The following is an 11693-nucleotide window of genomic DNA, read 5'->3' as shown; positions in this document are numbered from 1 at the left end:
TCGAATATGTTTGCTCATTTATTTTTTATTTGATATTAATGTTGTTCCGTATCATATAATCACCCAATTAATTAATAACTAATATATACCCGAAAGTGTATTCTCCGAGCTTTGAACGTTGACTGTATTTTTTGGACGGATCATTCCGATTGTAAATAATTCAGCTACTCTGGATTGTTGTTAGATGCTGTTTCCCAGTTAGTTCGGCAAGTTATGACGAGAACCTAATGGGGAGATCAAAGAGAATGATATAATCTACTGTTTCAGGGTTGACTTCGTGGAAGTATTTATTATCCATACTAAAAGAATTTTTATTTGCCACAGACTTAACACGTTTCACCGACTTGCGGCATCATCAGGAACAAATTTTCTAGACAAACAGTGCAAGAATATATTCGCTCAGGACAGAGTGGGGGTGGGAAGGGGTGGAAGGGCCTGACAAGGGTGGAGGCGATTTTTCGTTTTCATTTTGATATTTACGATTCCGGCGAAGTAACACACGATCTTATGCAAGATCGCGAGAACCTTCCCAAAACCAGTGGGTAAAAAGAGTAAATGTAGCATTCGTATCGACCTGGTAAGCCTACCACACCTTATAAACGTAACTCCCCTTCAGTAAACTGCAGGGGACGTGTGTGGGGCATCACGTGCCTGCCCTCGGTATCTAGGTCACCGGTGCAGTACAATGGTCCATCACTTTTCTACTGTGACTTAATTTGATGCTCACCTTGCTAAGTGAGTATGTATCACTCAAACTTGCTTTTACCGTAAAAGTTTAGCATTTGGCAAAGTTTTGGCCGATTAATAAAAATATTACATCATACCCTGCGGTATATTCCCATCAAACTTTTCGACATGGCGGAGTACATTTTCGGGGGCACGAAAAAAACTCTCAGGAAAGTTATGATAGAAGATGGAGGCGAGAGGGAAATCTTGTTAGAATCCCTGATGGAATGAAAATGAAAATCTGAATAAAAATCCTCAGAGGAAAATAATTGACCCGACGACGTCCTCACCCGCCCCCTCTCCCACGCCTCCGAACATTTAAAAATCCTCCGCTCTCGGTCGGGGAAACCATCCAGGAGGGCCGACTCACAACTATCGTGAAAGGCCGAGTCGAAGCCGTTACATTCGTGCGCCAATTTTGCCGGATTGAAAATTTGTCCGTTCTCGGGGTGAGGATATCCGGCATCGATCCCCGGCTCCCCCGTATCCCTTGACTTGACGAACGACAATATCCCATCGCCGGCTGAGTGAGTGCTCTCGAGATTCACATCGCAATAGTGAATCATGAAATTTAGATGGCCGCAAGATGTGGGAGTACCGACACATGGGGGGGGGACGAGACTAGGGAGGGAGAATGAGAGCATACATGCTGTAGTCTCGGAGTACAGAGATATTGGACCTTGAATGGAGGAGAGGACCACTGTGAACGAGGCGGCCGGAGCATGGGGCGAGCAGGGTGGATGGTGGGTGGAGGGAGTGGATTATTGTAATCGAAGTTTGAACGCGGGGGCATTGTTTTTCTATACTAATGTTTTTCTTTCCATCCTTGAGTGTTGTGCAAATGCACGTCGTTTATTCGTTCTCGGCCTACAAGTCAGGGCGCACCTTAATTATTGGGACTCCGAAAAGTTGGTGAGTTACGCGAAGGGGTGAGGGCACAAGCGGGCCGCTGAGTAGAACTAATAATTGAGATGCAGTCTTAATTTCAATTCTCTCTCTCTCCACCCGCCTTCTCCCTCCTCTAAAACTTATCTTTCCCTCGTAATCCCCTCCATCTCCCGCCTCTCTATCCTCCCCCTTATCCTCCTCCTCCCCCTTATCCTCTTCCTCCCCCTTATCCTCCTCCTCCCCCTTATCCTCCTCCTCCCCCTTATCCTCCTCCTTCCCCTCATCCACCTCCTTCCCCTCATCCACCTCCTCCCCCTCTTCGCTTCCGTCTCACCTACTTCTACCACCGTATCTACAACCACACACAAACGCCCCTCTTCCCCTCACACTCATACTTGGGGCTGCTCTCCCCAGAACCCTCTCTCCCCCTTCCCGCATCCACCCCCTCCCCATCCCACTCGCCTCTGTTCTCTCCCCCGCCGTTCACACAAACCCCCCCGAGCACTCACTCTGCATCTTCCCTCCCCTCCTGCGACCGTGGACTCCTCGCACCCCTCCACTCCCCCCACCCCCGAACTCTTTCCCTCCCGTCCCCCCTCTCTCTCTCGGCCCCGCCCCGCCCCTCAGGGCCCCCCTCCTTCCCTCCCCTCCCTCCCGCACCCCAAGCGCTGGCGCCCCCCCGCGCTTTGCCCTATCGTTCCGCTCCCTCAGTTCGCCTCAGCACTCCGGCTCCGCCGTCACGTGTATGGATTTTTGGTCAGGAGCTGTGCGCTCGCTTCGAGACGACTGACGATTTCTCGTGCTAATTAGGGGAGAGGGAAAGAGAGAGAGGAAGAGAAAAAGAGGGAGAAGGAGATCGAGAGGGAGAAAGAGAAATATAGAAGAGACCTTCGCTTCGGCACCCGTCCGGCTGTCGACGACGGACCAACTTGTCGCAGTGCGCCCTCGAGGGCAGGAAGGAGCAAGGGAGGTCGGCTTCGGACGCTTCCATGAGCCTGGTGGCACCGCTCCGAGAGTGTTAAAGTGAAACTTAAATCATGTTCTCCTGGCGGAGGAAGAAAAAGGATCCATCCGGTGAGTACACTGGCGCGTTCTTGTTCCCGCTCTCTCGATCCTTTCGCGATTTTCCGGTGCATGGTCCTCCCGAAAATCTCCCTCCACCCGTACCCCCCCACAGACCACCCTCTCCCCCCCCAGTCGTGGGCTCCCCGGAGTCCTCACCGGCTGGAGGGTCCGTGGTCGGCATTTTAAAACGGGAACCCTTTCATGACATCGACGTCTCGAAGGGCGGCCGCTCGATCGTTGCGGAAGGAGATGGATGTTCCCGCCGACCTGTTTCCTCTTCCGAATCGACACACGTAGGCTCTCTAGTGAGCGAGCAATCCGCTTCTTCCTTTCCATTCCGCTTCTTGCCGGTTGGCCCATCGCACTCCCCACCGCCACCGTCTCTAACCTCTCCCCTCCCGCACCGATCCCCCCTCCTGCAATGGTGGGGAGACGTAGGACGGCGGAGGCCCCGACGTCCGCATCCCCGGTCGCGCGCCCCGAGTGTCTTCAGGTTCCGTTTGGCCCGGAGTACTCGGTCCCTTTCGGCGGCACGTCCGTCGCTGTCCCGCCGCGCTGTCCCGCTCTCTCTCTCTCCCCCTCGACTGCCAGATTTTTGCGGGGGTCGTGTCTCGTGCCCATCACAGGCTGTTCCTCCATCCCCACGGAAATTTATCCCCTCACTCTTCATCGGGAGCTGATGAACGCGACTTCCGCCGCCTCAGCCGGAGGAGAGGGTCCCCGCCCCCCCTTTGTTGCTATGATCACGGCACCACGCTTCGCTCTCCCGTCCACCGCCCATTCATCCCCAGCATCATACCGCCCCCCTCTCCCCCTTTTACCCTGCAGGACTACTCTTCCGACCGGTTCGGTTGATTTCGCGTTCCCCCACTGACTAATTTCGAACCCCCACTGACGAACTGCGGACAGGGGAGCATTGGCTGCCTCTGGTGGGTTGAATTGGGAGAATGGAATGGGTGGCAATAAAGGGATATCGAGACGAGGATAGGATAGGAGGGACAGATGGATGGTGAGATAGTAGATATATGTCACGCAAGATATTGATGTTTACTTATTATTTTATTTTTCCAATCGCCAAGAGTCTTGCCGGGGGGATGCGGGAGGTGTCTGTTTCCTCTTCAGGAGGAACGCCGCGGACAACCCCGTACGAGTGGTCATTTTGGCATATGCAACAAATTTAGTGCCGAGCATGACTTCACGTCGTTCTTCCCTACTTCCCTTTCGCATCATCGCCTACGTTGCCTCCTTCGCCGCCTCTTTGCCCCTCCACCCACACCCCCGCCTTTATCACCCGCCACCGCGGCGTCGGACCCTCTCGACAATCCCCCATCTCTGGGGTGCCCCACAGTTCACTCTATTCCCACTACCCCGGTCAACCATCCCTATTTTCCCCCGCACCCTTGAGGTTTGTGTTGGTTTACAGAGGGCGGGATGGATCCTCTAGGGGAGGTTGGTCCACCACCGCTGTTATCTTGCATTCCGCGGGGGATAGACAAGGGGTTTGCTCTTCCCCGAATGGACGGACGGCCGGACCGGCGGAATTCGAGATTCGTCCTCGTGGATGAAAAGTTGCGCTGATCATTGAGTGGCGTTGTCATGACTCCCCCCCACCTTTGCCCCCCTCCTTATTATTTCAGAGCGCTCCCCTCCACCCCCTCCTTATGCCCTACTCCCGCCCCTCTCTTCTCACGCCTCCCAAAAACCCTTCCTTGCACCCTCCCGACCCCACCTCGCGTTCCACTTCTCCCCTCTTCCCTCCCTAACCCCAAGCTCCTCCCCTCCCTTCCACCATCCCTCCAACCCCCTCTTCCGAAGAGTGGGTGAATGGGGGAAGGGTGTGGGGCGAGGGGGGGTGCGGTGGGGAGAGGTGGGGAGTTGGGGGGCCATTCATCGATTGGGAGGGGGTCGCTCGGGGCAGGTGGGGGAGGCGGCGAGGGGTCCGCACATCGGGGCTGGTGGTAGCGGTAACATATCGATGCTCCCGAAAAATAAATGTATCGATAGATGTTGCTGGAACTAAGTCGCGCGATAAGTCGTAGGGTCGTCAATGAAAATATTTAAATGATTCGGAAAAAAGTGAAATGTTGAAAAAGGTGAACGCTCATTTCAGCATGGTTTTATATAAACCTTTCACTATATGCCCTCGAAGGATTATTTTCCAAACTGAAGTGATGTTCTGGTAGCTTTTTTAGAGATTCCGTGACTAATAAACTTGTGGAGTGAATACTCTCTTGGAGCAAACAGTGCTATGGCGATAGATAGAGATAGTTACTCTACAAAATGATTGTAGATATGATACTATCTGCACCAGATAAACTCAGCGGCAGGATAAGGCTCATGCGCACAATCATTTAAAACCAAACTTTGCATTGCTAGAAAACTCGAAAGTCCGGTTTGTTTCCGGCACACGAGCCATCCCTGAACGCATCTTGTATGTATATTGCGTCCATAACATTAACATTATCAATGTATACCGATGTATTGCGACCGATATATCATATCGCTCGACGTATTTCAATTTCGATGAATCCCACGATGCATGCATCGATGCGTAATTCCCTCAGCCACCTCCGATCGGAGCTGTGCGTGAGGGGGTGGGTTTAAGAATGGATGGGAGATGTGGAGGAAGGGTGGGAGTTAGAACAGAGATGTAGGTAGAGGGAGAGAGAGAGGCAGGGAGGGAGATGGAAAGAGAGAGAGACGGAGCGAGAGATAAGGAGTGAGGTAAGAGTGCTTGAGGGGAACGGGGGTGGGTGTGTGGGGTGGGGGTTCCAAGGGAGATTCTAGGGGGGCGAGGGATGGGTCGGGACGTGCGGCGATGGTATGCACGTGAGAAGCGTTGCGGCTCGGGCAGAGGAGGAATGGTGGGGAGGGCGAGGCCGGAGTGGACGGGGAGGAGAGGACGAAGGAGAGGAGGGCGATGGGGAGGGGGAAGAGGAGAGAGGCGAGTAGCGAGCTGGCGTAAGAAGACAAGCTGGAGAGATGTGAGTCCGTGTGGAGTCGAGGGGGTGGAGGGAGGGAGGAGAGGAGAGAGGGAGAATCGATAGACGGGAGATATGATAGGCGAAAGAGGTGAGAGAAAGAGAGGGAGAGAGGAAGAGAGGGAGAGAGGAAGAGAGGGAGAGAGGAAGAGAGGGAGAGAGGAAGAGAGGGAGAGAGGAAGAGAGGGAGAGAGGAAGAGAGGGAGAGAGGAAGAGAGGGAGAGAGGAAGAGAGGGAGAGAGGAAGAGAGGGAGAGAGGAAGAGAGGGAGAGAGGAAGAGAGGGAGAGAGGAAGAGAGGGAGAGAGGAAGAGAGGGAGAGAGGAAGAGAGGGAGAGAGGAAGAGAGGGAGAGAGGAAGAGAGGGAGAGAGGAAGAGAGGGAGAGAGGAAGAGAGGGAGAGAGGAAGAGAGGGAGAGAGGAAGAGAGGGAGAGAGGAAGAGAGGGAGAGAGGAAGAGAGGGAGAGAGGAAGAGAGGGAGAGAGGAAGAGAGGGAGAGAGGAAGAGAGGGAGAGAGGAGGGAGAGAGGAGGGAGAGAGGAAGAGAGGGAGAGAGGAGGGAGAGAGGAGGGAGAGACGGGGCGAGGAGCAGGCGGGAACTCTAAGGGCACGTGGGCGGGATAGGTGATGCCCGTATTTTATAATGTTATTGTGACCCATCCCATAGGAAGAGGTTGTGGGGATCGAAGTGGGCGCCTCCACCCCGATGGTGACCGGGCACAATTACTCCCGCGTATCCCGAAGAAAAGGAGGTTTTGGCTGGAGGGGGGACGACGCACTCTTTCCTCCATCTCAAGACGAAATCCGTCTCTGGATGGGTGCGTTGCGTGGCCGAAAGTCATCTGGCATCCTAGGTGGCGGGTGTGTATAGGTCGGCGTACGGGTGTGGTGGAAAGGAGGGGAAGATCGGGCCGTACCGGGTCTCCTTCGGAGGAAGAGGAGAGTTCGCGGGGTCACAGGGTTGAAGGTGAATGGGGGATATTCGCGGAGCGTGTGCGTGAGGGGAAAGGGTCGGGGAGGAAGGCAGCCTCTCGTGAGGATGATTCAATTCTGAATGATCAAATTTTACAGAAATGGAGCATAAATTAGAAATTCGCGCACCGGCAAGGATGAGGGTGGCATTAAATAGCGATTTGTTACTTTTCAAAATGCTTAGTCGTATTCTGCTATTCCGAGGGACACAAAATCGTCTTCAAATGAGTCGGGGAATCAATCGGAAATTATTTTTCCAAAGTTTACTTCCTTTCTTCTGTTTACTGCTACGGTGTAAATTTTCGCGCCAGAATAAAACCACCTGCGAACTTTTTATTTCATTTGGTTGGGATTTTTTGATGAATTTTTCTAGCTATTTCGCATCCTGGGGCATCTGTGGATCCGGAATTTTTTTATGCCATCGCGAATTGCAATTAAAAGCCGAATTTAAGGATTTTGATTCAGATATTGGGAGGAAAAATGTGCTGAGGAAGAAGAACCCATTATGCCAGACCGAATTTGACCTCGTGTCCTCGCCACCTGAAAGCTCTTCTGCTCCACGAGAAATGATAATGCCAAATGAGGCATTTGTCAGAAGCTCAAGCCCCAATATCTGTATCTCCAGCCCATCATGCTATAGTGTATTTCACTGAATGTTCTGTGGCGTCATTATCTCTCATTCCCCGTCTATTGTTTGCTTCGCATTCCCGTTTGCTGTAGAGGGCTTCATATCTAAGGAATTATGAAGTCAACGTCACGTTATTTCCCAGAAACGCAGTATTTTCCGCTCTTTTTTCGAAGAAGCATCAATTGAGTTTTTGAATTCCCTTATTTGTGACGTGAAAGGAGGCCTAAAGTAATTTTCCGTGTTATTCTTTCCTCACTGGAGAGACGGAAAGCTGAAAGTGATCCATAACCTAGCAATGTCAAAAGACTAATTGTTTTGGAAATTTTTGTTGACCAGTATTTACGTAAAAATGAGTGAATCAACATTTTAAATCTCAATAGAAGCTTAATAAATAAAAGCGGGCCCATCCATTCTAATGCAAGGAATCTGCGTTTAATTCATTCTACGATCTGAGGAAGATGAGTTTTTGCATTGCACTTAGTATTTGGGCGGCGAATAGTGGGGGCAAAAACAGAACACTTAGTTCAGAGCAATAGTATGAGGTGCTCCGATGCGCCTCATACTCGTGCTATGGTACGACCGCATTCTTCCACTTTCTCCTCTTAATATTGAATCGTTTATTCTGTCCATACTTTTCCTTAGGTTATCATTTAGTGCCCCGAATCTGGCAGGACTCTCTCTCGCTCTACGCATAGCTCTTATCAGCGCAATCATTTTTATTTCACCGTATACGAGAGCTCCGCCAAATATTTATCTCTCGCCGATGTGCGCGAGCACATTTCGAACGTGCCCAATCTCACGGCGAGGATGAAGGAGCCGTATTCAGTTTCGGTGTCGCACAACGAATTCTCCGCCGCCCCCCTTCGTATGTCGGAAGTTCCGCCGTTTTCTGGGGGAAGCTGAGGGCAGCAGGTCACGATGTGGAGAGGGATGCGTGGGAGGGGGAAGGGAGATCCAGGGAATCAGGCACTGCCTGGCTGACGACGACGCCTGGCTGGCGTTCTCGCCCGCTCGCTTCTCCGATTGCCCACACTCGCCCACCACGGCCAATGGACGGTATGTGTGTGAGGTTGCTATCGTGGGGGAGTAAACGCCGTCGTGGGCCGCACGCTGCTGCACGATGGAGCGTGCTCAGAGCGCGCTAAGACCCATGCAACGAAACTCCCAAGCCTTTAAATCCTCCCTTTTGCGGAGCGTCAATCGTCGTGGGTTCCCAATTCGAATTTGAGGTTGAGGATAGCGGCCCTCCTCCCTGCACCCTCCTGTTCCCCGCCGATCCCTTAGCTCCTTCACGACTCCTACGTTTGCTGACGTGTTCCATCGTCTGTTTCTTGCTGTTCATTCTTGGCCTTTCTCTCTCCGTAGTTCTTCCCGCCAGAGTTTTCTTGAGTTACGCCCACCGGGGTGATATATCCCATGCCTCGGGATGTGTCCACTTAGTTCCCTTCTTCTTCTTATGAGTGTCCTCCATACCCTTGATTCTTGAGATACTTCTTAATTCGCTGTACTGTCAATCTGTTTCATTTCATCCCTCTTATTTTACGCCACATCTCCATCAAGTGATAGAGATGTGACCTTTTCCTTAGGTTTCCAGCCTTTTTTCTCAGCCGCGCTCCTCTTTAATGCCTTTCATCCTTAGGCAAGAAAACTACATATACGTTTTTAATAACATGCCGCTCTATGCAAAGGGTATCCATTTCGCTGTTAGTTATTGTATCCTCAGGATGAAAGCCGTCTTTACGATCCATATTATTTCATTACTACTCTATCACGTACATTGATTAGCCTTGCTTCTTCCGTCAATGATAATAATGTTGAATATCTAGAAAAAATATTCTTCATTTGTTCCACTGTGTACTTTCCCCAGTTTCGACGGAAGCTTAACTTTTTTCTTTTGTCTGTAGACCAATAGAGATTTGGAAAATGCACAATGCGTCCTATTGGTGGCACAATGCGTACATGTGTCGTCGGTGAACACCCAAAGACGATGAAAGAACTCAGTGTGTGTTGCGAAAATGCTAGAGAATCATTTGAAAGTGAGACTATATATGCGCGTATAAATAGTGGCAGCCCTTATTTTTGGTATTTCGTAAATGTGAACAACGGATCGCAGTCACTTAAATGGGTTTCAATATCGAGAGGAAGTTGAAAGCATGAGCAGAGCAGGGATTTGTTAATGTCCCTAGGGTAAATAGTAGATATATTTCGACTGGCTTGAGGAGTTTGAAGGCCATAAATGTCACGCACAGATACACTGGCTGTGTTGAGTTGCGATTCCCTTCGGCGTTCCGTTGGGGAGGGTAGTGCGGTGCGTAACACAATTGGAGCTCTATCACAAATATGCAATGGAAACTTTCATCTAAGCGTTTGCTTCGTGGATAAAATTATTTTTTTTTGCTTCGTAATTATAGCCTGAAATGTTAACAACATTGACAAAATTGAAATTTCAGGTGCAAATGGGACATTAAAAACCCTGGGATAGCAACATAAACTTTTTAAATGCCATGAATTTTTCAATTGATTCTTATCTATTAATCACCATTATTTACTTTCTTTTCCGGTTCTTTCCCCTCGAGATTTTTTCATCAATAATGTTATCCTATGCAAATATCCCAGCACTCGTGTGGACCGAAACGGAAAGGAAGCTCAATTCGTTGCCCAGGGATATTATAACGCATGAAGTTGGTACGCTGGCACCAGGTAGGTATTTCAGGACATTCTAATTGAAAGGATGAGTGTATTAAATCTGCGAGTCTGCTCAGAGAGGGAAACTGAAGAGTGTGTGTAATTGCGGGAAGGAAGATGGATATGGATTTTTCGCGAAAAATATATATCGCCGAAAATGAAATTCACTCTACAAAACGGGAGCACATGCATTAAAATAAAAGAGTTAGAAAATAATGAAAGTAACATTTTATTTTTGAGAGCCCAAAATGGCGTATATAATATATAAATATACGTTTATTTCTTTTGAGAAATACATTTGCTTAAAGAACGGGTGGCTAGCTAAATAAATATGGACAATGCAGGACTTCGGCAGCGTCTCAATACCTTGGAGAAAACTCTTCTAGACTTTCAAATTCCACTAGGAATTGGTGAATGTGTGTTGATAAATTTCCATTCTCCGCGAGTGGCTGGTTTTTACCCTTCCGTGTGATTGAAGCGAAATGTACATTAAAAATCTTAAAAATACCTGAATTGCAAAAAAATGAGGCGAACATTTTTCATGGTATTTACTTTAACCGCAGACTGTAGATCCCCGAAGCTGTGTCACAAAGATGCATCAGAACACCTTTCCACGAGACGGTTGTTGACGTTAATTTCTTTTTTATTTTGAGCTTTTTAAGAGTAATCTTTTTGCAAATGCAAACCACTCGAACAAATAACCCAATTAATTCAATCGTTTTCACTCAACATCCGTTTGCAATTTGTTATTTTTTGCGTTGGATCACATGCTTAACCTTACTCACAATCGCAAATGGTTCGTCTTGGTGGATGTAGGAGCGTCTTGGTACTCGTGGTCTGATCTTGTTTTCAAAGTGTCTTCACTATAGTTATTCTTGAAATTGATTCTCTTTCATGGATTTTCCAGGCTGAAACTTTCTAGAGGGATTGGAATTCCATTTGGCGCGGTGCGGACCACGAGGGAAATATACTGGAGATTATTGATAATGCTGGGCTTATGGGGAACGAGGTCGGCGGATAATCAATATCGGCGGCACCCTCTATTCTCTTGTATCCTGCCCTTATATAATGTCTGATTTTTGCAAGTAATTTCAAGTGCCCCACAATTTGTTCTTGTATCCTATGCATGGGACGGCCAACTAAGTGAGAGAGGTCCGAAGATTGTGCTCAGTACTCAGAATCCAACTCTATAAAAGCTATATTGGTAGCGTGACAGAGATAGATGACGTGGCCGACGACCTTCGATAAAGTGTTCGTACACTTTACGACACTTGCTCTTTTACCCTGGCAATCATCTCTTGGTAAAACTTATCTCTATACGTCAGCTCATACAGTAGCTACCATTTGCGTACCCGTCGAAAAAGCACGTAGAAAAACTTACGTGCAAATACTGTCGCATATTATATGAACATATTAAGAAGGAAAGGGTGTGAACACATATCCAATCGAGCATTGAATAAGAAATTTGCACTTACAGATATCATGACTAGAATGAGGCTATGTCGAGGGCCATTGATGTCAGAAAAATCATGTACCAGTATTTATATAACTAACTCCTCAAATGCCTGCTAAATTAATTAATTGCTTATTAATTAATGAATTTTTGTCACTTTCTTCGCGACGGATCCGCTATTCATGATTGGAATCGCTCATCTGAATGTAAGAATACTCTAAACAAATCGTTAATCTTATTTTATGCGCACATTATTTCATTCCCTTCGCGATAAATATGCGTCGGATGGTTAGAATTTT

At 48.8% G+C, this 11693-nt stretch overlaps 1 protein-coding gene across 2 annotated transcripts in view; it reads left to right on the top strand.

Moving 5' to 3' along the window:
• The first annotated feature begins 2338 nt into the window (after positions 1-2338).
• The window catches only part of LOC139686073 (cAMP-dependent protein kinase catalytic subunit 1), a 317835-nt gene continuing 308480 nt past the window's right edge, over positions 2339-11693 (top strand). For both annotated transcript variants that reach the window (XM_071583192.1, XM_071583191.1), the window contains exon 1: positions 2339-2688. In XM_071583192.1, the coding sequence (XP_071439293.1) occupies positions 2652-2688 (37 nt within the window). In that variant the 5' untranslated portion in view covers positions 2339-2651. The remainder of the gene's footprint in view (positions 2689-11693) is intronic.

This window comes from Hetaerina americana, unplaced genomic scaffold (assembly GCF_022747635.1).
Source record: "Hetaerina americana unplaced genomic scaffold, ioHetAmer1.1.p SCAF_13, whole genome shotgun sequence".
Lineage (NCBI taxonomy): Eukaryota > Metazoa > Arthropoda > Insecta > Odonata > Calopterygidae > Hetaerina > Hetaerina americana.
This window is presented reverse-complemented; position numbering and strand designations above follow the sequence as displayed.